Source organism: Protopterus annectens, chromosome 3.part1 (genome assembly GCF_019279795.1).
Source record: "Protopterus annectens isolate FY-2018-M chromosome 3.part1, PAN1.0, whole genome shotgun sequence".
In the NCBI taxonomy this organism is placed as follows: Eukaryota; Metazoa; Chordata; order Ceratodontiformes; family Protopteridae; genus Protopterus; species Protopterus annectens.
This window is the reverse complement of record NC_056732.1, coordinates 238240135-238267536: the sequence shown is the minus strand read 5'-3', so window position 1 is coordinate 238267536 and position 27402 is coordinate 238240135. Positions and strand designations below refer to the sequence as shown.

The following is a 27402-nucleotide window of genomic DNA, read 5'->3' as shown; positions in this document are numbered from 1 at the left end:
CTCTGACAAGTTCTGTTAACCTTGATAAGTGTAAGCAGGGGTTTAGGAGATGAAACATTTATAAGCAGGGGCTTGGGAGATGAACCATTTACAGGCTGCCTGTGTCCACTAGAGACATACGTGCCAAACCAGTGATGAATTTTCTGTTCTCATCTAGTTTTCCAAGTTGCACTTTAATTGGGTTAGGGAGGAACTCTTCCTCACATGAATGGGAAGCGTGTTCCAGAGACTGGGTAGTCTCTGGGATACATGCCTGTCTCTCTAGCAGGTCCTATTTATATCACAGGCAATGTTTAAGTCTTTAGAGTAGCTAATTATGCTGCTGTTTGTCTTGCAGGTATGCAAAAGGTTCATCAGAGTGGGTCTGATAATGCTTTGTATGCCAGGCATAGATCTTCTCTCAGTAGCCTATAGGAGGCAGAATATAGGGATAGTGGCTTGAGATAGTCTGCAGAGGACATGTTACTTAAGCCCTGTATTCTTTTCATCAGGAACCTCTGTGGAAATTCCAGTTGTTGAATATGCCTGGTTAGGTATTTACCAAATAGGGCATTGTACTCAATGATAGGTCTGATGAATGCTGCATTTAGTGGAACACTGACTTTCTTGGACCTAGATGCCATACCTTTGTTTATAAGTTGAGTAACATAGAATGATTTCCTCAGTACTGTAGACAAAGACTAGATTACTAAGTGTGTCCCCAAGTCCCTGACTACTTGGCCATTTCTTAGGGGTGTGTTGTCAAATACGATAGTTACCAGGGGTGCATGACTTCCCAAAAGATGCTATTATGCATTTCTTGGCATTTAATTTTAGTCCATGGCTCTAACACCAGTTATTTGTCTGTGTCAGCCCCTCCTGAAGAACATTTGTGTCAGTGTGAGATTCAATGACAGCTCCTAATTTGCAATCATCTGCAAATTTAGGCAGCCAGAGACCACCAGCATTGGCCTTGACTTCTAAGAATTAAATGCCAAAAAGGAGCAGTCCAAGGACTGATCCCTGAAGGACTCCACTTGTGATTGGCCTCTTCGTCAAGGTGGGCTCCCCAAATCTAACTTCCCAGGTCCTGTATGTGAGCCAGTCGGCTATCCACCGGGTGATATTGGGGTTTGTACCTAACCTCTCAAGTTTGTCAACAATTCCTGAGTGTGGGGTGTTATTTATTATGTATATATGTATAAAACACAAGCAGCAAGCTTTAATTCAGGAAGGAGTAGAAAGGGATGGTGATGAAATGGGGGAAATTCAAGATATAAGGTGAGATTGGGGGGTTGCATGCAGATCCTTAAGGAAAATAACAGCCATACAGGATGTTATATTCATAAAGTAGCAGAAAGTATACTAAGAAGTAAGTCAATATGAGACTGGAGAAAGTAGATTATGCTGATAGGGATCACTGCAATGTAAGAGGGGGGCTGGAACTTACCAGAAAAAAATATCAAAGGAGTCAAGATATTGAGATAACTAGAGAGGGGAAAGGTAATAGAATGAGAAGAGGCCAAGAAGACATTTGGACTGCAGACTAGAGACTGCCTTCCCTACTAGGGTCTGATATTAGAGTATAGACAAAGAGAAAGAGATAGTGGAATCCTAAGTTAAAGACCTGTTCTAGTAGAATTTTCATTTGAATCTAGAACAGAAGCTGTTGTGAAATAATGGATGTTTAGTAGTGCTTATAAACATTACATAGTACCTATAGGTATCCATCATAAGAGAATGGATAAGTACTTCACAAGGAAACAATGGGAGGGGATATGTATAGCTCCCAAATATGCAACAAAGTCTAGTTGAGTCAGGATTTTTGCTTAGAAGAGTTTGCATAGGTAGTTTTATACCCTAAGCATATTCTAAAGAATTTTCCTCGTGTAAATGCCAAATATTGGAGGTATGATGGGAGGAAAAAGAGGTAATTGGGAACATATGTTTTGGGACTGTAATAGCAAACTTTAAAAATTCCCTGCAGAGTACTCAGTCAGAAATATTGGGTGAGTAAATAGATGTAACTAAGGAAATTATTTTTTGAGTCAAGATGCAGGTTCTGAATTGCCTAGACATAGTAAGACCTTGTTAAGTTTAATTATGGTGGCTGTCAAAAAGAAAATAGAAATCAAAGTCTAAACCAACTTTGTTTGAAGTGCTGAATATTGTAACAGAGATAAAAGAACTGGAAGTGGGATCTTTAGAAATGGATAGGAACAAATTAGATAGGAAATAAAAGTTGAAATTGTGGAACAGTACATGCAGAGTAATGTTTTGAAGGAGGAGTGAGGTTTAAGGAAAGGCAGGAAATGAGCAATGTATGTAATCTGGATTGATAATAGTTGCATAAAAGAATATATGTTATATATAATGTTTGTAACTGGAAACATGTTAATATGTTGTCTTTTCTTTTATGTCAATGTACGTTTGCCTATGTCTTAAGTGATAATTCATTAAGGGTAATTAAAAAGATGTAGCATGACAAACAAGTTGACCTTTGATGTTCTTCTTGTTGGATAGTGTCCTTCTTATCACCCTTCTGTATCTGGATGGGGCACTCCATGTAGTAGTTGCTGTTGTAGTCATGTTTGTCAGACAAGTTTTTATGTATCATTGTGCATTACTGACAGATGCAGGGTCAATATATGCTCTCCTAGTCTGTTGTGTAACTTACAATTTTTTTTCTTTTAATGCTGCATATTGGAGAAGCATTTTGAGATAACTTTTTCATTTTTGGACAAAATTAAATAACTGCCAAGTATGACTGGTTTTAGAAAACATTGTTTCTTAAAGTTTTTAAACACTTGAAAAGTGTAGTAATTTAAAAAAATAGCAAATTGCAAAAGCATGTTATATCCTAAAGCAGAAATCATAGATGTAGCTCTTTCAAAATTTCACACAAATATTACAGATGCACTTCTTTAACAGTTGCATAACTTATATTAACAACTGTTTGAAAGTGAGAGATGAATTTTTCAGCACATTACCTTGTCTTCCTGTCTCATCTACCTGGTTGTTTTGTTTTCTTTTGGGAGTTTCTTCAAAGTTTGCTTCCAGTTGTTTCTGCTTTGTTTACAAAATGGTTGTGTTAAAAGAACTGGTGTTATTCTACTCAATTTTGTCAGCCAAGTGACATTGTGTGCATTCTTTTAGGTTACTTGGTGATTTATTTCTTGGGTTTATGATACTTGCCTTCATAGTTCTTCCAGTATTAACTGCCGAGAGAACATTTTCTAAACACCTCTTACAGAAGTCTTTGTAAGTGTAGATATACAGTCTTTGTGATGAACTCCATAAGCCTGTGCATGTTATCAGAAGCCACAAGGTACAAGTTAAGTATTCTGTCCTAGAACAGACAAAGTTCATTGCTGATTTGTTTTTCAGGTCTGCTATTGAAGAAGGCAAAGGAATCTACAACAACATTAAGAATTTTGTCAGATTTCAGCTCAGCACGTAAGTTGGAAATGCATATATATTTTTTTATTTCAAATATTTTTATTTTAAAATGATCACATTTAACAGTACAGAATGTTGTAATGACTTCGCTAGTTGACAGTGGTTTTGATGAAGCCCTGTAAGTCAAACCTAGAAAAACAAATGAGGAACCCAATAATAATTTTTTACACTGGGAGACCAAGACCCCCATATACCCTCCCATGCCTGGAAGCTATGTGTCCTGCATCTTCTTAGCTATTAAACCCCAAGGATTCCAAACCTCAGGGCAAGTTATATTAGTTGCAGTGGGTTGCCTGTTCTTTCTCATGGAATCTAAAGATTGGATTTGAATAACTCAAAACAGTTGTTCAGTATAATACATTGTATTTACTTATGTAACATTGTAACATAACCACTGTATACTTCACTCCATCGTACACTGCTTTCTCTGAAAGAAAGATAACTTCGTTGTTAGCATATTGTATGATGTATATTTGGAGAGCTAACTGTAAGACTGAATAATGACCAGTTTGTGTCCTGAACAGTAACTATTCACATTAGGCAATGCACTCATCAAATGTTGAAGTATTCATTTACCAGCAGAAAGTGATGCTAAAATATTTCCAGCACCCCCCCCCCCCCCCCATACACACACAAGTAGTTACTGTTGACACATGCAGGATTTTGCCTTGTATTGCCATTTGATATTTAAATTATCAAGAAGGGTCCTTTATCCTTGTAGCATGAATAGGTTTTTGTACCAACATTTTAAACAAAGGCACATCTGGAGATCTTGTGTAACAATAATGTATATCTGATCTCCATATGGGAGAGTGTCTAGCCATGTTTTTCTCCCCAATTCTATAGGTCCTGTGGAGTACATAAATACAACAGCCCCATGGTAAAATTGAATGAATTTGCTGAAGACTGAACAACAAAACTGCCTCTAGTTTTGCTTCTGGATTTTTCTTTGTCCTCCTCAAAATGTGCCTTTTGTTTTATATGGTAGGATTACAATCAGTTAACAATAGTATTACAGACTTTTTCATTCTATTTCAAGTATTATTCATTCATATTTTCAAGTAAGTTATGCATTTTTATAACTTACCTGATTTGGAGGCATTTGCCACTGATAATTTTTGGATCCAATGTCTGGCATCCTTCTTTATGGGATTTTGATTGAGGCAGCCTTCCTGTCTTGTTTTGACTATTTTTGGAACGCATTCAGGAAGGTACAAGCCATGGTGGTGCAGCGGTAGCATTGTTGCCTCACAGCGAGAGGTTCTCCCATTCGATTCTCAGCTGGAGCGCCTTCTGTGTGGAGTCTGCATGTCCTCCCTGCGGTCGAGTGGCGTTTGAAAGACATGCGTAGAATGGGCGTGCCTTCGTTGAAGGTTGGGCATCGAGCTGGCACCTCTGCACCCATATAAAAATCTACTGCCAATCATTAGCGGAACGGAGTTCCACTGTGGCGACCCCTAACTGGAAAAAGCTGAAAGAAGAACAACATTCAGCAAGGTACATGCTGTGATGTCAGTCACTGCACAAGAAGAATATGCCTGTCTCCTGAGTTCAGCGGTTTTTTTTTTTTCTGTTGCTCTCCCACATATACCTCATTCTTAATATATGCCATGGAAAACTTTAGACATCAAAGTGTTTGTGTGGCTGTCAAATGCCATCAAGACTCTGATGTACATTACCTTTACTACTTGAAGGAGAACAGTAGAATGTGAAGTACTGGCATTAAATACAGGCATTTTAAGCCATCCAGTCAAAGACAGAGGAAAAAGAAGCTGTTGGCTTATCTCATTGTATGGAACACGGTGGCGTTAGAGAATGTCTTTACAGGGTTTAATAGAATGGTCCCTCATAGCCAGAGACCTGTTTTACAGCTGGAGGGTAAATGAGTGGAGAACATTTATCATTCACATCCTCCTGGAAGGTAAATCCATCCCTGAGATGGCTTCATGGTCCCCATGCATCTCATCATCACTTTCTGTTAGGAAGGGCTTGACGTTGTTCCAGACTTCCATCTCTCTGAGTGATGAGCACTGCTGACTGCTATCTTGACAGGTGTATGCTTTGCATACTCTTTCCCAAAGTCAAATGGCTGAACTTGTTAGAAATAGAGTAAATAAGAGGCCTTAATGCTGGTTGACAAAATGTACACTTATTAATGTCATAAGGCAGGTAAACCTGTTCCACTTCCATTTAATGGAGGATTTAAGCTGGTATTAAACACTCACTGTGGCATCATGATTGTATAACTCACTCAAATTATGGACTGGAAACAAAAGCAATATTTACTGTAAGACATAGATTAATACTACTGCTACTAGTTTGCATAGTATACTACAGTATGTCATTCCATATCACTGTTGCAGTATTCATTACAGTAGGGATCCCCTGCCTAGGGCAGCCCAACGTCCTGCCACTATACCAAAACTTTAGGTTGCTTTAAGGTGCATTGTATGTCAAATGGATGCCCTCGCATAGCGTAAGGCATAAAGGTGATGTCCGGATGTACCATCCTCAAAACTTCTTTGCTGCCAGTCCAAATGCCATCTCTTAATAGTTGGTTTGAATGTCTACATTCCATTGCTGGTTTCACTGAGCTGTTGCAGATAAGTGCCCTGTTTGGGTACCTTTTACTTATATTTTCTTTTTGTTGCTTGTGGGGTTTTCATGTCATCCAAGAAGGGTAAATGCCAGTGTAGGAGACAGATTCCCCATAAAGACCGCTATGACCAGTGTCTGTTTTGCCTTGATGCATCGCACAACCATATGTCCTGCTCCATCTGTCATGCTTTGTTTCCTAAGACTTTGCACGGTAGACTTTCTTCTTTGGCCCTGTATCTTGAGAATCAGCAACATAAACTTCTTGTGAAAGATACGATGGAGGGAAATTCCCACCCTGAGAGACAGCCATTAGGGAGGAAGGCCAAGAAACCTAGGCTGGAATCTTCCACTGTTGAGTCTCTGCTGGATGTTTTTCCCGAGGTGAGTGACTGCCCGGAGGTTTGCCCAGCTTTGTTGCTGGATTTCACTGCTGTGACCAGGTTGGAAGTCTACAGTAATCCAGCTTTATGTACACTTTGCAGAAGTCCATTTCGGACATTGAGGGAATCATGGTTGATCATTTCCTGGGGGACTAGAGAAGTTCCTCAGATTTTAGTTAGCGAAGTCCCTACTGCTACTACTATTGAATGCCGTTCTGGGTCAAGTTTTAAAATGCAGATGTCACATTAAAGAAAAAACAAAAAAATTAAAGGAAACAAAATTAACCCCATTTTTCCTGCCCTAAGGATCCACAGAGTGAGTGGCAAGCCTTCACTCAGGGTTTGTTTAGTGCTTTGATGGCACTGAAATCTCCTCAGGGGGTTTATGTTCCTGCTCCCTCTTGGTCCTATACTTCCCTTAAAATTTATTTTATTTATTTATTTTACATTTGTTTACTGGGGAGGTCTGACTAGACAGAGCTATCCATTTTCAGCAGAGGCCCGGGGTGAAAAGCTCCAGAACCATTTCTAACATACTATACATAAGATATGTGCACATTCAGTTATAAAAATATAGCAAATAATAACATATGATTGCATCAGTTATTTACATAAGCATAGTGGTTTAGACCTACAGTTAAAGTATAGCAGGTAGTAATATATGATTGTTGTTCATACAGTATGTTTAGTAGATAATCTTGAAGATGTACTGAAGATAAGACAAGAAAGGAAAAACTAAAAAAGGAGGAGAATAGAGACAAGTTCATATGCGGTGCATTGACATTTTAAGGGAAAGCTTTTCAACTTGGTCTAGGGGGAGAGTAAGTGGGTATAGATTGGACAGTGGGGAGTAGGCGGCAGTGAATTGATAAGTAACGTGTGATAACATATAGTGCATCTGTGGGAGTTTTAAAGAGGAGATTGGAGAGTGGGTAGAGGAAAGGAGTTAGAATATGTCATCCAGGTGCTAGGCAGTTGCATGTCCAGGAGTTGTTTAGGTGGGAAATGAGCTGTCTTTTAAAGATGGTTTTGGTAGGTTACACCCTGATTTGTAGTGGTAGGGAGTTCCAAGTCTTGGCAATGTTGCTAGTTTACAGGGAGTCTGCAGAGCTGTAATGGCTTTCGAAGATTGCGATTAGTACCTTGTTAATAGATCTAAGTTCTTGGTTATTGGAGTAGAGGGTGTTCAGGTCTTGTAAGGCTGGAGTTTTGGGAGGAGCTGAATTCTGATAAGGAATCCCTTGCTTTCCTTCTCCTTTGGACTATAGGTCAGAAGAAGAATCTACCGGTCCTGATACTCCCTTTAAAGAGATTTCTTTTGGGGACACAATCTCCATGATGATGGAATTTTTTAAATGGGATTGTGCTAAGGTCTCTGTGATCCATCAGAGGTGCTATGAGTTGCTGCAGATGGAATCTCCTAAACCTTCTGCTGTTCCTCCTGTTTTGGCTGCTTTGTTGGATGCATTTTCCGATGCCTGTAAAGCAGCCCCCTGCTCCCAAGAAACCTTATAGGTTTTATAGGATGCCTGAGGACTGTACATTTTTGTACAAGTGTCCTGCTGCTGATGCCTCAGTGGTGTTTGTAGCCTCTGACAAACCCTCTCAGTTGCTTCCTTCTCCCATGTTACTGCCCTGTGATAAAGACAGCAGAACCATGGAAAGGTTTGGTAAAAAGGTTTACACCTCAGCTGCTTTGGCTTTTAGGACTGTTAATTATCAGACCCATATGTCCAGGTATTTGTTGGCACTTCTGTCTCAGCCTCGTCAGGTTATTTCTGATCTTCCAGACTCTGAAGGTAAAGCTTCTGCTGTTTCCCTATTAGGGACTTCCTCACAGGTGGCTTATCATTCCATCAGGTTGTAGTTATGCAGCAGATGCTTCTTCTTGGGCTGCTGCTTTTGGGTCAGTGATGAGGAAGTATTGGCTTCAGCTTCAACCATTGCCTGATGATGTCAAGCCTTATGTTGATGGATGCCCCTGCTGATAATAGTTACTTGTTTGGAGAAGCTGCTGCTGATTTGTTTGTCTCTTTAGGACAAGGGGAAGGCTTTACAGGAACTTAAACATGTGTTTTTCTCCTGTTTCTAAATTTCAGAGAAACTACCCCAATAAGCAAGGCTTTGTTCGCAGGCATTCTTGCCCTCCTCCTATGGGCAAAAAGGGTGGCAAATGGGCTCCTCCTGCTAAGGCTACTCAGACTTCAGGTACTCAGAAGTCTTATTTCCAAATAAACCAAGTGCTGTCTGACTATACAGTTCTTCCCAGCCCACTTTCTGCTTTCTCTTCACACTTTTCTCTCTGTCTCTCTCTCTCTCTCTCTGTCTTTCTCTTCCTGTTTGGCTACAGATTACTCAGGATTCCTGGGTTCTGTCCATTATTCACCAGAGGTATTTCATGGTGTGGAAATCCCTTCCCCTTTTTATGGGTATTCCTCAGCCTCCTTGAGAACTGCTCTCCTTTTTTCCCCAGAAGTGCTTCGGGACCTTTTGACTCAGGGTACTATTCAGTAGGTGCCTGTGCCTCAAAGGGGGAGGGGGGTTTACTCGAGGAAGTTTCTAGTATCCAGAAAAGAGGTTATTTGGAGACCAATTCTAGACCTCTCTCATCTAAACACTTTTCTGAAGGTGGTCACTTTTCAAATGTTGTCCCTTCAGACTTTGTTCCCTCTTTTGCTTCCTCAGGCTTGTATGGCATTTAGATCTCAAGGATGCTTATCTCCATATTGCGATCCATCCCCTTTTCGGGAAGTTTTTGCATTTCTCTGTTGCTTCCTGGCATTTTCAGTTCTCTGATGTTCTTCGGGTTTCACTGTTGCAGTCATCACATTTGGATTATCTGCTTGCAGTAGCCCTCAGTTGGCCTGATTAACAAAGTCTTGGGTCCTGCGTTGGTTGCTGTCTCAAATTCCATGACGTCAGGTAGTCTAGTATAAAGCATGCAACCAACGCCATTGCATCAGTCTTTCTTGCCGTGTGGTGCCCAAATCAGAAGCAGTTCGCAAGTGCCAGTCGGCCGACTCCTAAAATGTTCATTTTCGAGTTTCAGAACCAAAGTCGTCAACTAAAGCTAAGTATCCCGTTGGGGAAACTTTTTCTTGCTCTAAACCGATGTCAGTAAAAGTAAATTGCATTTCTTGTGGAAAGCAAATACTTCATAAAGATTCCCATTCGTACTGTATTCCTTGCCTAGGCCCTGACCACGACGTACCTCACTGTTGGTTTTCTGCCTTATTTAAACAACAAACTATTTGTCGTCGGTATATTTTTGCTTCTAAATATTTTGGTGCTCTGTTCAATTATCCTGATATGTCTTTGGTTAGTCAACCGACTACCGACCATTCCGAAAAAACACAAAGATAAAGACAGAGACAGGCTGCCTAGGTCCAAAGCTGCTGACAACGCTTCTCCTAAGCCAGTCGCCAGTATGCCGGTACTCAGTGAGGCGCTTTCGCAGCCCCTGATACCCGCTACTTTAGATTCGCAGGCCTCTACTGAGACCCATTCATAGTCCGGTATGCTGCGAGATGCTTCAACTGTGGAATCTGTGGATGTCTCTACCTTGGATGGGTCCGGAGCCACTGTGCAGGCACTGGCTTCTGAGAGTGTATTCAGCCCTACTGACTTGCATATTAAACAGACGCCATCTTCTTCTTCAAGGCCTAAAACTCGAACCATGCTTGGAAAACCGACACCCAGACCGCATGGTCAGGCCTCTGTGCCTAAAAAACAAATAAGAATGGCTGAAGACCTTATTACTTTAATCAGGGGAAGCCAACCTTCCCCATCTAAGAGACCTAGGACTGAGTTTGCTTATGACACTTCTGACCAGGATTCTGAAATTTCTGTTTTTTCTGATGACCAGGATTTGCCCTTATCTACCTGTGAAGATTCTGATGCTGAGGACTCTATTCCCTCTGCTTCCCCCCAGAGGATTTCTCTTTTGGTGAAACCTTGCATACTCTTAGGAAGCATTTTCGTTGGGAAAGCCAGGATTACTCTGATTCTAAAAAGAGGTTCAGGGATTTCTTACTCCTGCCCCAACACAGGCCTTTAGCGATCCCTCCTGTACTAGACATTGTTGTTGATGCCTTTTTGGAATCTAGCTTGGCCCCTGACTCTTTACCTCCTGCTCCAAGAAAACCTGATAGATATTACAGGGTTCCTGACTCTCACACGTTCCTTTTTAAAAATCCTACTGCGGATCCTGAGACCATTTCACAGGGACCCGAGGGCATTAAGGCTACTATTGCCAAAAATCCTACCCCTTCTGTTAGAGACTCCAGGGCACTGGATAGATGGGGTAAGAAGGTATACACTTCGGCAACTTTGGCCATTAGCGCCTTAAACTGCCATTTTCATATGTTAAAGTATTAGCAGCATATTATTGGATTGCTTTAACAGAAAATGATGTTGATTCCTGATTGCGCTGAAAATACGGATTTACAGGATTTAATGCATTCTGCTGAACAGGTTGGAAAACATACTTTGCTATGTGGTTTTGATTCACTAGAGGCATCTTGCAGGGCTGCTGTCACTGGGTCTGTACTTAGAAGACATGCTTGGGTTAAGGAGCAATCCTTGCCGGATCATGTTAAAGTTAAATTACTGGATGCTCCCTTAAAACCGGACCACCTGTTTGGCAACAAAGCAGAAGAAGTTCTTAAAAAGATGGAGGAAAAAGCTAAATCTATGCAAACTGTTAGATTTCCTACAAGTACAACCTCCAAAATTTAGTAAGCATTGGCCCTCTAGAAAATTGTTCCTTTCCTGCCTCTTCCAGGCCTCAGTCCAAACCCAGATCCAGCAGAACACCCAGGCTTCAGTCCCAGAGTACACACAGGACGAAGCAGTGGGGGGGGGGGTTCCCACTTCCAAATCAGGGAGTATTAAGACTCCCCCTATGGTAAACTGTTTCAGTGACTTAACTTTAAAACTTCCAAGCACTTCTCAACTGATTGCTCCTTTAGGGGGAAAGATTGCTCTGCAGGCAAAAAACTGGGAACTCATTACCTAGGACAAATGGGTTTTAAATATAGTTTCCCAAGGATACAGATTTCACTTCCACACATTATCAACCCCAAATGGTTTGCCAGACCTACCCCTAAATCAGTGGGCAGAGACTCAAACGCAAGTACTCTCTCTCATAAGCATAAAAGCTATTGAAACTGTACCAGAAGATGACAAGGGAAAAGGTTTCTACTCAAGACTTTTCCTGGTACCTAGAAAAGACAACTCATGGCATTCCTATCATGGACCTGTCCACCTTAAACACGTTTTTGGAGATTCCAAACTTCAAGATGCTAACTCTTCACCAGTTGCTTCCTATGCTAGGCAAAGATGCCTGGTTGGCAATGCTCGATTTAAAGGAAGCCTACCTGCACATCCCAATCAGGGAATCTTGCAGAAGATGCCTACGCTTCAAAGCAGGATACATGCACTATAATTTCTCTGCACTGCCCTTTGGCTTATCTACTGCGCCCAGGGTATTCACAGAGTGCCTAGCTCCAGTCATTGCATTTTGCAGGCAAAGAAATATTCAAATATACCCATATCTGGACGATTGTCTAATTCAGGCAGAAAGCCAGGACATACTTCTGAATCATCTGGCATTTGTACAAAAGGTGTTAACTTATCTGGGGTACACCATAAACGAAAAGAAATCACAGCTGGTACTCTGTCAACAAATTATATTCCTGGGAGCAAGCTTAAACACAACTTCCCAGATGGCTTTCTTCACACCAGAGAAACAAATTTATTTGACAACTTACTTTAAACTAGTGGCCACAAAAACCTGCTATCTGCAAGACAAATACTGCAAGCCTTGGGGTTCATGGCCTCATGCATTCTACTAATTCCATATGCAAGACTGCATATGAGGAAACTTCATTGGTATCTAAAAAGCCTATGGTGTCAACATTCTCAGGATCTAGAAGCAATGATTCCTATCGTACCTTGCCTATGGTTAGAATTCCTTTGGTGGGCAGAGGCCTGCCACCAAAACAAGGGTCTACCATTCACTCTACCCCCTGCCGCCCAATCCCTAACGGATACATCAGACTATGCATGGGGGCTCACCTGGCAGGGAAGTGCATTCAGGGTAAATGGAACCCAAGTCAAATGTACCTGCATATCAATGAAAAAGAAATGTTAGCTGTACAGAATGCTTTGACAGCCTTCAAAGACCACATTCTTCCAGGACAATTAATGATAGACGGACAACACCATTGTTATGTGGTACATAAACAAGCAGGGGGGTACCCATTCTTACCCCCTCTGCAGACTAGCCATGGCTCTGTGGAACACAGCCTTGAGCTACCAAGTTCATCTACAGGCTCAATTCCTGCCAGGAAAACTAAATACACTGGCAGACAAACTAAGCAGAAATCTCATGGACCCACACGAGTGGAAACTAGAACCAAAGATTTTCAACATGTTGATCAACAAATGGGGGATCCCAGATATAGACCTGTTTGCCTCCCCCCAAAACTACCAACTGGACAAATTCTGCACAAGGACTCCCTGCAAACAGGCTTGGAAAGTGGATGTGCTGTCCTTCAGCTGGACAAATCTATCAGTTTATGCCTTTCCTCCTCTGCCTCTCCTCTCCATAGTACTACTAAAGATCAAACGGGACAAACCAGCGATGATACTGATTGCACCAGACTGGCTACGCCAACACTGGTATCCCCTCTTGCGCAGTGTATCACAGCTGGCCCCATGGCACCTGCCTCAGACCCCTATCCTGCTATCTCAGCAGGAGAGCCAGATTCTGCACCCCCAGCTTCAAACCCTGAACCTGGCAGCCTGGCTAATTTACCTAATCTCTCCATTACCCGTCCCTCAGTAAACAAGTGTTGGATGTCATTTTGGAGGCAAGGAGGCCTAGTACTAGAAAATCTTACGCTGAAAAATGGAAAAGATTCTGTGCCTGGAACCAAACTCAAGGGATGGCCACAGCAGCACCCAATTTACCTCAGATTCTTAACTGAGATGCTTCACAAGGGCCTTTCCTTTTCCTTTTCCTCCATCAAAATTCATGCCTCAGCCATTTCAGCTCATTACAACACGGAACCACCCCTCTTTTCTCACCCACTGCTCAAGCAGTTCTTCAGAGGGGCCAAAAACGTAAAACCACCCAGGAGAGCCCCAACTCCAGCCTGGGGCCTTAATTTTGTATTGGAAAAACTCACTCTTCCTCCTTTTGAGCAAGCTGCAACTGCAGAGTTAAAATTCCTTTCTCGGAAAACAGCTTTCCTTTCAGCAATCACTTCAGCAAGAAGGGTATCTGAATTACAGACGCTTCTGGCAGTGGAGCCTTTCATCATCTTTCATGCGGACAGGGTGTCCCTCGGGACCAGTCCCTCTTTCATGCCCAAGGTGGTATCCAATGTGGCTCTTAATCAGTCCATTCATTTGCCAACCTACTTTCCTAATACACAGTACAAAGGGGAACAGATGCTGCACTCCTTAGATGTGCACAGACAACTTAGATTTTACTTGGACAGGACTAAACCTCAAAGGAAATCTGAGGAACTGCTGGTGGCATTGGCTGCAGGGGCAGAGGGGAAGGCTATTTCAAAGCAAACCATTTCTAAATGGATAGGCCATTGCATTAATTTCTGCTCTAAGCACCATGGAAAATCTGTCCCACAGGGGATTAGACCCCATTCAACCAGGGCTGCATCTACCTCTACAGCCTTTCTCAGAGGTGTCCCTACCAGGGACATCCTAGAAGCTGCTACCTGGAGTTCTGTACATACTTTCACCAAGCATTACCATTTGCCAATTTTCTCTAAATCCAGAGCTGGCTTTGCCACTGCAGTCCTGCAGGGCCTTATAGCTGGTCCTAATGCTATCTGAATTCCTCCTCCCATACTTAGCTTTGGGAATCTACCCAAATGTGATGACTGCAACAGTGAAACACGAAGAACATAGTACAGTTGTGTACACTTATCATAAATGTAGAAGTTAGAGTGTATTCACTGTTGCCGTCCTGGTTACCCTCCCTCCAGCCCCCCATACCTCTACTCTCCTTTATTATGCTTAAAAGCTTTTTAGTGTATTTGCTTTTTTTGGAGATATATATCTATATATATATATATATATATATATATATATATATATATATATATATATATATATATATATATATATATATATTATTGCTTCCCATTAGGGGGGCACCTGACATCTGGGGCAAGAAAAACTGATGTAATGGTGTCGGCTGCATGCTTTATACCCCTGACTACCTGACATCATGGAAGATGAGACATCAACCGATGAAGGACACAAGACTTTGTTAATCAGGCCGACTGAGGGCTACTGCAAGCAAATAACCCAAATGTGATAACTGCAACAGTGAATACACTCTAACATCTACATTTATTGTAAGTTTACACAACTGTACTTTTTGCTCTTTGGCCCTTCTACTGCCCCTAGGGTATTCACCAAATGCCTAGCTGTTCTGATTGCTTTTTGCAGGCTTTGGGGGAACCCAGGTATTTCCCTTCTTGAACAACCTGCTGTTTCAGGCATCCTCTCCAGAGATCCTGTTGCAACATTTCCATTTTGCCATCTCTGTTCTTCAGAGACTGCAATTTACAATAAACTTTAAAAAAGTTTTCTCTGACTCCTCAGGAGCACGTTGTTCTGGGTTGTAAGATTCAGACAGTGTCTTTGCTGGCATACCTGCCTCCTTCCAAGGCCTAGACCGTCATATCCTTCTGTCAAGCTCTTCTTCCTCTGGCTTCCATTACAGCCAGGGAGCTTCTGAGAGCTCTGGGTTTCATGACATCCACCATCCCTATGCTCCCTCTGGCCAGATTTCACATGAGGAAGTTTCAGTGGTCCCTGAAGTCAGTTTGGCTTCAGCATGCTCATCCCCTAGAATTTGTAGTTCCTCTTCTACATTGTCTCAAGAATTAACTCCACTGGAGGATCAAACAGTTGTCCTTAAATCTAGGGCTCCCTTTTTTATCCCCCTCTTCCATCTCAGGATTTGTTCACAGATGCTTCAGACTTGGGATGGGGAGCAGCTTTTGCCTACCTAAAGGTGCAGGGGGTCTGGTGGTCTCTTAAAAAAAAGGAGCGCATCAGTGTCAAAGAGCTGACAGTCCTTCTGCTGGCTCTTCAGGTTTTTCATCCTCTTTTCTCCCTAGGACCTCTCAAGGTATTTACAGACAACACCACAGTGGTGTGGTATGTAAGCAGACAGGGGTAACCAGATCTTATTTTCTTTGCCAGTTGGAACTCCTTGCATGGAATCTTGCTGTTTAGTGCCAAGTGACTCTTCTGGCAGTTTATATATTCCCTTGGGTCAAAACACTGTGGCAGACACTATGAGCAGGTCCTTAACTCAATCCCATGAATGGATGCTTCACAGGGATATGTTTCTGGCCATTGTCCACCAGAGGGCTACTCCTCAAATAGATCTGTTTGCCTTCCCTCTGAACAGACATAGGTTCATAGGTGTGCACTAGGCTAATGGCCCTGGAGCCTTTAAAAGCCTAGCCCATAGGATTACCCTGGCATTGTGCCACCCGACCTTAGTTCCCAGTGCAAGAGCCACTGGAGTGAACCCCGGGGTGAATTTTCTGTTTCCCATCCACTCATCAAGATTCCTCTTGAAGAGGGCCAGTGAGGTGCTCTGTTTGACATGTATGGGAAGTCTATTCCATAACATGGGCAGATTGTGGTAATGAGGTTGAGGTCTCTGGAGCGTGTGGTGCACAGGAATTGGGATTTATTTAGATGTAGCATTTCTAACAGAGCTGGGTCAAACATAGTTTTGTAAGTCAAGCAGAGATCGCCTCTAAGTAGGCGATATGAGACAGAGAATAGTTGGAGTTTTTTTGTCTGTCCATATAGGACAAGTGTTTAAGGTCTGGGATCCTCTTATTGAGGTACTTTTGCAGCCTCTACAGTTGTTGCAGGTGTCTAGTGAGGTACATGCCAAATGGGGCATTGTACTTGATGATTGGCCTAATGATGGAAGAGTAGAGGGAGACAATGACCTCTTTCTTCCTAGGTGCAAAACCCTTAGTAATGAGATGTGCCACATAGAAGGACTTTCTGACCACAGTGGCAATGCGGTAGTCAGAAGAGAGGTTGCTGTCAACCTATGTTCCCAGATCTCTTATAACACCTTCTGTGTTCAGTAGACTACCATCGATGTGGTAATTCATGGGAACCGGGTTTTTCCCAAAGGGGATGACTGCACATTTTTTGGCATTGAGTTTAAGGCCATGGTTCTGATACCAGTCATTGGTCTCAGTGAGGCCTTCCTGTAGGATGTCAACATCACCTGGAGAGTTAATAATGGCTCCCATCTTGCAATCGTCTGCGAACATTGTCAGCCAGAGTCCCTTCGTGTTGGCCTGGACTACAGAGAAGTAGATACCAAACAGGAGAGAACCCAGGACCGAACCCTGTGGGACTCCACTCATGACTGGTCAGCAGTCTGACTTGGAGTCAGCTACTTTCATACTGTAGGTTCTGTCTCTGAGCTAGTTTGCAACACACCTAGTGATATAGGGGTTGATGCATAGCTTGGTGATTTTTTTTTTATGATTCCTGAGTGGGGAATAGTATCAAAGGACTTGGCCAGATCAAGGTAAGCTGTATGAACCACATTGCCTTCATCCACAGCTCTGGTGACTGACTCGAGAAGTCAACCAAGTTGAGCAGGCATGATCTACCCTTCACAAAACCAAACTGTGTAGGATACAGTGTTTGGAGATTCCCTATATCCTTGTTTATTAGGTCCATGATGATGCGTTCCACAGCTTTGCATATCAGACTCGTCAGGCTAATTGTGTGATAATTCCTGAGGTCTGTAGTCACTCCTTCTTTGTGGAGAGGGATGACTGCAGCCGTGTGCCATTTGGTAAGGACAAAGCCTGAGGTGAGGCTGTGATTGAACAGAGCATACAGGTGAGGTGCCAGTTCACTCTGTAGTTCATGTAGAACACAGCCAGGTATATTGTCAGGTTCCATAGAAGCTGTATTCTTGGCCTTGGACAGTACTGTTTTAACCTGTGCACCAGTAATTCTGGGTGCATGGCAATCTTCTGGTATTGTGATTGGTTCTTTGGAGGGGGGTGGAGTTAGCACTGAATCTGTCAGCCAGTATATTGGAAATATCTGTTGGCTCATTGTGCAGTAGCTCAGACCAAATCTGGGTATTGCTGTGGAGATTCTTTACATAACTATAGAAGGCCTTTTGGTTGTCTTTACTATCTGCTGCAATTCTGTTTTCATAGCTAGCTTTAGAGGATTTGATGAGGGATCTCAACCTTTTTTTGAGGCTGATTAGGGAGTTTTTACAGTCTTGGGACTTCACATTCCTCCTTCTGTTGTAGAGTTTGTTTATGGCAGGGGGCCACCAGATTTTTTTTTTTTTTTTTTTTTTTTTTTTTTTTGGAGGAGAGCGTCTTAGTTCTGTTGGGTATGGCGAGATCCATGCATTTGTGTACGTGTTCATACAGTTTATTGGTGTATGATTCGGTGGTCATGCAACTATTCTCCATTTGCATGGGTGCCGTGAAGTTAGCCACCTCTGTTTTCAGGAGCCCAAAGTTAGCTTTGGAGAAATTTTTGTTGGTGGTTATCTTTGCAGTGGGGTGGAAGGGATGTAGATTTCCAAGGTGATTAGTTTGTGGTCGGATCTAACCAGGGGATGAGTTGACTCTTGGTGTAGAGCAACTGTCGCCCATGTTAGTAATGACCAGGTCAAGGATGTTGCTACCTCTAGTGGGGATAAGAACGAGCTGGTCCAGGGCATTGGAATTAATGAATTCCAGGAAACGCTGGGCAAGTGTATTGGTACATGAGTAGTTTTCCCAGTTAATGGAGTGGTAGCTGAAGTCGCCCAGTATGAGAGTGTTAGGTTGGACCCTAATATTTTCCATGGTCCTTAGGAACATGGAGTGTGAGTCTTGGGACATGGTTGGAGACCTATAACAGGCTACGACTTGAATCGCTGTCTTACCCAATGTTAGCTGCACCTGAAGTATCTCTGATGTGTTATGTTGGGCTACCAGTCTGGAGGTGTGTGCATCCTTTATGAATATGGAAACACCACCGCCTTTGGAGCTTCGGTCCAAGTTCTGGGGCCGAAAGGTGGGGAATGGGTATAGCCTTTTAGTGCAGAGGTGCTTTCTGCTGCCTTGAACCAGGTCTCTGTTACAACACAAATGTTGATGTTCTCCATTTTAAGGAGTGCTTTGAGCGAGTGCATTTTGAGATTTAGACTTCAAGCTTTGAGCAGCATGACCCTCAGATTGCATTTGTTTGTAGCTGTTACAGTGGCAATTTGGTCTTTGAAACACCACCTAAAAAAGGCACTATAGAGGTGGCAAGAGCCTTGGCCAGTATCTGGAAGTCCAGGGGTGACAGATGCAGGCCATCTCTGGCAAAGCATCAAGGTCTGTCAGTCATGTCATCCCAGGCAGACGGATACTGGTTCCCCTTAGAATGACACCAGAAACTTGGCCAATTCTTCAAATCAATCATTTTCTCCTTGTACTGTGGTATCATTGTGGGTGATGGTAGGATGCTGCTCAGGGTTAGGGTCATACCCGCCTGTGCTTCATAATCTGAGAGCTCCTCCATGTCTCTCTTCATGTAATCCAGGGAGGTATGTCTCAGGTCATTCACACCCACATGTACAATGACAGTCATATTTGTACCTGTTGTTGAGGGACCTGAGTGCATGTGTTATGTGGCGGATCCTGGCACTTGACTTTTACTTTCTCCTTATTCAACCTAGTGAGTGGGACATCAGTGTGCCTCACTATCGAGTCACCTATGACTAGTGTGTTGAACATGCTGTTTTGCCTTAGCTGCTTTAGTTGAATGGCACATTGTTTAGGAGGAGTTATGTGTCTCATGGTTAGTGTTGTGTTGTGGTGGCAGAGTGTGTTTCTGCCTTGGAGGTCTTTTCTGTTTCTTTAGATTTTTATTGAGAGCCTTCGTGAAGGTGAGTGTGTGGTTTGTGTTTTTATGTGAAGGCAGTGCTGGTGTGTGTTCTGAAGGGCTATGTGTTCCATGTGGTGTGGTGCAAGTGTTGACCTTCTCCTCTTGACCAACTATTCCAGTCTTGGCTGGAGAGTGTATTGCTTCCGATTTGGATATATAAGTGCATCTCTCTCAAGTCTGAGTGTTGGGAGGTAAGAGGAGAGGGTGGTCGGTGTACATGAGGCAGTTGTTACATTGCCTCAGGATGCCCAAGTTCACCAGGTTAATAGGAGAAAGCACAGGGAACTGACCTATAGATATGCCTGGAGGGGTGGGCATTAATAATAAATACTGGAGCGGTTTCCTTGTAGAACGTTTAGTACTTGTAGCACATGTTCTTCATGTTTCACTGTTGCAGTCATTACATTTGGGTTATCTGCCTGCATGTAGCCCTCAGCCGGCATGAATATCAAAATTTTGGGTCCTGCGTTGGATGCTGTTTCTTCTTCCATGACATCAGGTAGTCAGGAGTATAAAGCATGCAGCCAACACTATTACATCAGTCTTTCTTGCAGTGCGGTGCCCGAAGCAGAAACAGTTCACAAGTGCCGGTCGGTCGACTCCTGAAATTTTCGTTTTCGAGTTTAATAACCGAAGTCTTCAAAAAAACTAAGTACCCCATTGGGGATCCTTTTTCTTGCTCTAAACTGATGTCAGTATAAGTTAACAATTGTATTACCTGTGGAAAGCAAATACCTCATAAAGATTTTCATTCGTACTGCATTCCGTGCTTAGGCCCAGATCACGACGTCCTTCGCTGTCGGTTTTGTGCCTTATTCAATCCTCAAACTATTCGTCGTCTGTCCATTTTTGCAGCAAACTATTTTGGTACTCTGTTTAATTATCCAGAAATGGCTTCGGTAAGCCATCCGACTACCGACATTCCTAAAAAATGTAAAGAAAAAGACAGAGACAGACCGCATAGATCCAAAGCTGCCGACGACGCTTCCGTTAAGCTAGTCGCCAGTTCGTCGGTACTCAGTGAGGTGCTTTCGCAGCCCCTGATACCCGCTACTTCAGATTCGCAGGCCTCTACTGAGACCCATTTGAGTCCGGTATGCTGCGAGATGCTTCTTCGACCATGGAACCTGTGGATGTCTCTATCTTGGATGGGTCCGGAGCCACTGTGCAGGTACCGGCTTCTGAAGGTGTATTCAGGCCTACTGACTTGCATTTCAAACCGACGCCATCTTCTTCTTTAAGGCCTAAAACACGACCTACACCTAGAAAATGGACGTCCAAACCACATGGTCAGGCCCATATGCCTAAAAAACAAATAAGAATGGCTGAAGACCTTATTACTTTAATTAGGGGAAGCCAGCCTTCCACCTCTAAGAGACCTTGAACTGATTTTCCTTCTGAGTCTTCTGATCAGGATTCTTAAATTTCTGTTTCTTCTGATTACCAGGATTTGCCCTTATCTACCTATGAGGATTCTGATGCAGAGGATTCCATTCCTTCTGCTTCCCCTCCAGAAGATTTTTCTTTTGGTGAAACCTTGCACACTCTTAGGGAGCATTTCCGCTGGGAAGGCCAGGATTGCTCTGACCAAAAAAAGGTTTGGGGAATTCTTACTCCTACCTCAACACAGGCCTTTAGCTATCCCTCCTGTCCTGGACATTGTAGATGATGCCTTCTTGGAATCTAGCCTGGCCCCAGACACTTTACCTCTGGCTCCCAGGAAACCTGACCGGTATTACAGAGTACCTGACTCTCACATGTTCCTTTTCAATAATCCTACTGAGGACCCAGAGACCATTTCCCAGGTACCTAAAGGCATTAAGGCTACTACTGCCAAAACCCTACCCCCTCTGATAGAGATTCCAGGGCCTTGGACAGATGGGGTAAGAAGGTGTACACTTTTGCTACTTTGGCCATTAGGGCCTTAAACTGCCAGTTTCATATGTTAAAGAATCAGCAACATTTTATGGGACTACTTAAACAGAAAATGATGTTGATTCCTGACTCTGCTGAAAATAAAGAATTACATGATTTAATGCATTCTGCTGAACAAGTTGGTAAACATGCTTTGCAATGTGGTTTTGACTCTCTAGAAACAGCTTGCAGGGCTGCTGTCACTGCTGAACAAGTTGATAAACATGCTTTGCAATGTGGTTTTGACTCTAGAAACAGCTTGCAGGGCTGCTGTCACTGGGTCTGTTCTTAGAAGGCATGCTTGGCTTAAGGAGCAAAATTTGCCAGGCCATGTTAAAGCTAAATTACTGGATGCTCCCTTAAAGCAAGACCACCTGTTTGGCAACAAAGCAGAAGTCGTCCTTAAAAAGATGGAGGAAAAAGCTAAATCTATGCAAACTATTATAGATTTCCTGCAAGTACAGCCTCCCAGATTTAGTAAGCATTGGCCTTTTAAGAATTGGTCCTTTCCTGTCTCTTCCAGGCCTTCTCAGTCCAAACCCAGGAACAGCAGACCACCTAGGCTACAGTCTCAAAGTACTAACAGGCCTAAGCAGTGGGGGGCTCCCACTTCCAAAGCTGGAAGTAGTAAGACACCCCCCCATGGTAAACTGTCACAATGACTTAACCTCAAACCTTCCGAGCCCTGCTCAACTGCCTGCTCCCTTAGGGGGAAAGATCGCCCTGCATGTAAAAAAAACTGGGAACTCATTACTCAAGACAAATGGGTTTTAAATATAGTTTCCCAAGGATACAGATTCCACTTCCACACTTTACCAACCCCAACTGGTTGGCCAGACCTACCCCCAAATCAGTGGGCAGAGGCTCAACAGCAGGTTCTCTCTCTTCTAAGTATCAGGGCTATTCAGCCTGTCCCAGCAGAGGAAAGGGAACAAGGTTTTTATCCAAGACTTTTCCTGGTACCCAGAAAAGACAACTCCTGGCGTCCTATCCTGTACTACTCTATTCTAAACACCATTTTGGTAATCCCAAAATGCTAACTCTTCATCAGCTGCTTCCCATGCTAGGCAAAAATGCCTGGTTGGTAACATTGGACTTAAAGGAAGCTTACCTGCACATTCCAATAAGGGAATCTTGCAGAAAATACCTACGCTTTAGAGCAGGTTACATGCACTATCAGTTCTCTGCACTGCTTTTTGGCTTATCTACTGCGCCCAGGGTATTCACAAAGTGCCTAGCTCCAGTAACTGCATTCTGCAGGCAAAGAAATGTTCAAATATACCCATACCTGGACGATTGTCTAATTCAGGCAGAAAGCCAGGACATGCTATTAAACCATCTGGCATTTGTAAATAAACTGCTAACCTCACTGGGGTACACCATAAACGAAAATAAATCTCATCTAGTACCCTGCCAACAAATTGTGTTCGTGGGAGCAAGCTTGAACACAAATTCCCAGATGGCCTACCTCACACCAGAGAAACAAGTTTATTTGACAGCCTTCTTAAAACTACTGGCCACAAAGACCCAGCTGTCTGCAAGGGAAATATTGCAAGCCCTGGGGTTCATGGCCTCTTGCATTCTACTAATTCCATATGCAAGACTGCATATGAGGAAACTACAATGGTGTCAACATTCTCAGGACCTGGAATTGGCGATTGCTATCATTCCTTGTATAAAGACAAAGTTCCTTTGGTGGGCAGAGGCCTGCTACCACAACAAGGGACTGCCATACACTCTACTGCCACTCTACCCCCTGCCGCCCAAACCCTAACAACAGATGCATCACATCAGACTATGCATGGGGGGGGGGGGCTCACTTGGCAGGGCAGTGCATTCAGGGCAAATGGAACCTGAGTCAAATGCACCTGCATATCAATCAAAAAGAAATGTTAGCTGTACAGAATTCTCTGACAGCCTTCAAGGACCACATTCTTCTAGGACAATTATTGGTAAAGACAGACAACACCACTGTTATGTGGTACATAAACAAGCAGGGGAGAAATCACTTGTACCCTCTCTGCAGACTAGCCATGGCTCTGTGGAACACATCCTTGTGCTACCATGTGCACCTGCAAGCTCAGTCCCTGCCAGGCAAGCTAAATTCACTGGCAGACAACTTAAGCAGAAATGTCATGGACCCACACGAGTGGCGACTGGAACCAAAGATATTCAACATTTTGAGAAACGAATGGGGGAGCCCAGAGATAGACCTGTTTGCCTCCCCTCAGGACTACCAATTGGGCAAATTCTGCACAAGGGCTCCCTACAGACCAGCTTGGAAAGTGGATGCCCTGTCCTTCACCTGGGAAAGCCTCTCAGTTTATGCCTTTCCCCCTCTGCCTCTCCTCTCATAAGTTCTGCTAAAGATCAAACAGGACAAACCAAGGACAATACTCATTACACCAGACTGGCCACGCCAACACTGGTACCCCCTCTTGCACAGTATGTCACTGCTGGAACCATGGCACCTGCCTCAGACCCCCTACCTGCTGTTCCAGCAGGAGGGCCAGATTCTGCACCCCCAGCTTCAAACCCTGAACCCTACAATCTGGCTGATTACCTGAGCTCTCCAATACCATCCCTCAGTAAGCAAGTGCTAGATGTCATTCTGGAGGCAAGGAAGCCTAATACTAGAAAATCCTATGCTGAAAAGTGGAAAAGATACTGTTCCTGGAGCCAGACTCAGGGGATGAGCACAACTGTGCCCAGCTTTACCGCATATTCTTCTATACTTAACACAGATGCTCCACAAGGGCCTTTCCTTCTCATCTATTAAAATTCATGCCTCAGGCATTTCAGCACATTGCAATACTGAGCCACCCCTCTTCTCTCACCCCCTGCTGAAGCAATTCCTCAGAGGGACCAAAAATTTAAGACCACCCAGGAGAGCCCCTACTCCAGCCTGGGACCTTAATTTTGTATTGGAAAAGCTCACTCTACCTCCTTTTGAGCCAGCTGCATCTGCAGAGTTGAAATTCCTTTCTTGGAAAGCAGCCTTCCTTCTAGCCATCACGTCAGCAAGAAGAGTGTCTGAATTACAGGCCGTCATGGCAGTGGAGCCCGTCATCATCTTCCAAGCAGACAGGGTGTCTCTCAGGACCAGTCCTTCCTTTATGCCCAAGATGGTATCCAGTGTGGCCCTTAATCAGTCCATTCATTTGCTGACCTTCTTTTCTAATCCACAGAACAAAGGAGAACGAATACTGCACGCTTTGGACGTGCACATACAACTTAGATTTTATTTGGACAGAACTAAGCCTCTCAGGAAAACTGAACAGCTGCTAGTTGCTTTTGCTGCAGGGGCAGAGGAGAAGGCCATTTCAAAGCAAACCATTTCTTAGTGGATAGGCCATTGCATTCATGTCTGCTATAAGCACCATGGAAAACCTACCCCACAGGGGATAAGATCACATTCCACCAGGGCAGCATCTACTTCATCCGCTTTTCTCAGAGGTGTCCCTACCAGGGACATCCTATAAGCTGCTACCTGGAGCTCTGTATATACCTTCACCAAGCATTACCACTTGCCTATATTTTCTAAATCCAGAGCTGGTTTTGCCACTGCAGTCTTTCAGGGCTTAATAGCTGGTCCTAATGCTCTCTGTCTCCTCCCTTCCTTAGCTTTGGGAATCTACCCACGTGTAATGACTGCAGCAGTGAAACATGAAGAACATAGTACAGTTGTGTGCACAACATAAATATAGATGTTCGAGTGTATTCACTGTTGCAGTCCTGGTTACCCTCCCTCCAGCCCCCTGACTTTTCTTGGCAATACCTTTCTTCTTGTTTAGTGTATTTAAGCTTTCTGGTATATTTGCTTTTTGTTTGTGTAACCTTGTATATAATTGCTTCCCATTATGGGAGCACCTGACATCTGGGGCAAGAAAAACTGATGTAATTGCGTCCGCTGCATGCTTTATACCCCTGACTACCTGACGTCATGGAAGAAGAGACAACATCAGAAGCAGGATCCAAGATTTTGATATTCAGGCCAGCTGAGGGCTACCTGCAAGCAGATAACCCAGATGTAATGACTGCAGCAGTGAATGCACTCTAACATCTACATTTATGGTACACAACTGTGCTTTTTGTTTAGTGTATCTGGACAAGACTAGTTACAGGAAAGGCAGGAAACAAGCAGAAATGTGGGGTTTTAAACCAGAAAGTTGAAAGAGATGGAAAAACTGCCCAAACGGTCAATAAACTACAATTTCTGGGCCAGAAAACTGCCCAAACGGTCAATAAACTACAATTTCTGGGCCAGAAACCACTCCTCTTGTGGTAGATAGGCTGCCTAGTGCTTACCACTTCCACTGATAAATTAGAAGGCTTTCCTCCAACACAGAAAGGCTTGTGGGGGGGGGGGGGCTCAGAAGCTTACAAACTCCAGTGGGAGGGTGGGAAACTATTACAGCTACTAGCTATACTATTAGGCAGAAAGCACTACAAAAATGTTTATCACAGCAAAAAAAAGCAATGAGTCGAGAAATCAAAGTTGTAAACAGATAAAGGAGCAAGGAGACTCTAGATAATGCTTTTAACTGCAAACAAATCGGTTATATGATACACTCCTTGGCAGGACATCAGAACAAACAAGCAGCAGGCCTCTATCCAGAAACCTCACAAAAATGCACAGAAAAGCACAGATAGAGCACTGACAAACAGAAAATACAACTCTCAGTATGAAAAAGCAGTTTACAGTTAAGTAATTCAGTAAAAATGCAATTACAATAATGAAACACTATCTAGCAATGAAAAATACAGTTAAAACAGTATAGAACAGTACACAAATGCAGTGAAGTCATAAAAAAGCTTTGTAACAGTGCAAAATGTAGTAGATTAGCTGTATAGTACAGTTATAAGTGTTAAAGAAGTACAATTCAATGAAATAAATGTATGAAATAAATTATTCTGCTCTTGGATTCTTAGGGAATTTCTGCTTTGTCCCAGTGATGAATCACCACTCCAAAGCCTGGTAAATCTTCTTTTATTTTGTGCCACAGTCCCAGGTCCTCTTGTGTGGAAGATGGACACCCTCTCTTTTCTTGGAAGGGTATATTTCTTCATGCTTTCCCTCCCCTTCATTCCAAATGTCCTGGCCAAAATTCAACAGGACGCTTCCAAAATCTTGTTAGGTGACTCCCTTTTGGCTGAGATAGCATTGGTTCCCTCTTCTGCTTTTAGCCAAGGGCAATCATCACAAGTTACCTTACAGGGTGGACTTTCTCACACAAGACAAAGGGATCTCTCATCCGTCCCCACATGTCCACTCTTCAGCTGACTCGGTGGGTGATAGGATTTTGATTCCACATAGACACCTTTTTTCTGAGGATGTGCTTCGGGTCTTGCAGGAGTCAAGGAAACACAATAATACAAAATCCTACTTATCCAAATGGAAGATGTTTTCTGTTTGGTGTCATCATCGTAACCTGAATCCAAACAGACACCTTTTTTTCTGAGGACATGCTTAGGGTCCTGCAGGAGTCCAAGAAACACAATACAATGGGTTCCAATCCAATACAATGTGAATGTTAATTTGGTTCTCTCTTATCTGGGTGAATTGCTCAATGCTGGGTTGGCTTATTCTTCTCTTAAGGCTTTTTTATCAGCTATCTCTGCTTGTCTGCCTTTATCTCCTCTTCTAGCTTCTAGGATTGAAGCTATAAACAATTCTTTAAAGGCATCGTTCATATTAGGCCTTCCAGGAAGCCTGTTCCTCCTCCCTGGGATCTTAATTTTGTTTTGGAGAAATTGACTCTGGCTCCTTTTGAGCCTGCAGCTTCAGCTTCCTTGCAGCATTGCTTTTGGAAGACTGTTCTTTTGTTAGCCCTGACTTCTGCCAAATGGGTGTCTGAGCTTCAAGTTCTTATGGCTTGTCCTCCTTTTTCGGTGTATCTTAAGGACAGGGTGTCCTTGCTTACTAATCCTCCTTTTATGCCCAAGGTGGTGAATGAGTTGTCCCGTAATCAGTCTATTTTATTTGCCCACTTTTTTCCCTAATCTGCTAGCGAGAAGGTGCTGCACATGTTGGATGTGCATAAACAACTTAGATTTTATTTGGATAAGACTAAGACTTTTAGGAAATCTT

The 27402-nt window shown here is 43.1% G+C and overlaps 1 protein-coding gene across 1 annotated transcript in view; it reads left to right on the top strand.

Annotated features, from left to right (window-relative positions):
* Positions 1-27402, top strand: part of ATP2C1 (ATPase secretory pathway Ca2+ transporting 1) — a gene marked incomplete in the record, with an annotated part of 2099819 nt that overhangs the window by 1652354 nt on the left and 420063 nt on the right. Inside the window, 1 exon segment of the mRNA XM_044066734.1 lies at positions 3367-3435. Coding sequence (XP_043922669.1) covers positions 3367-3435 — 69 coding nt within the window.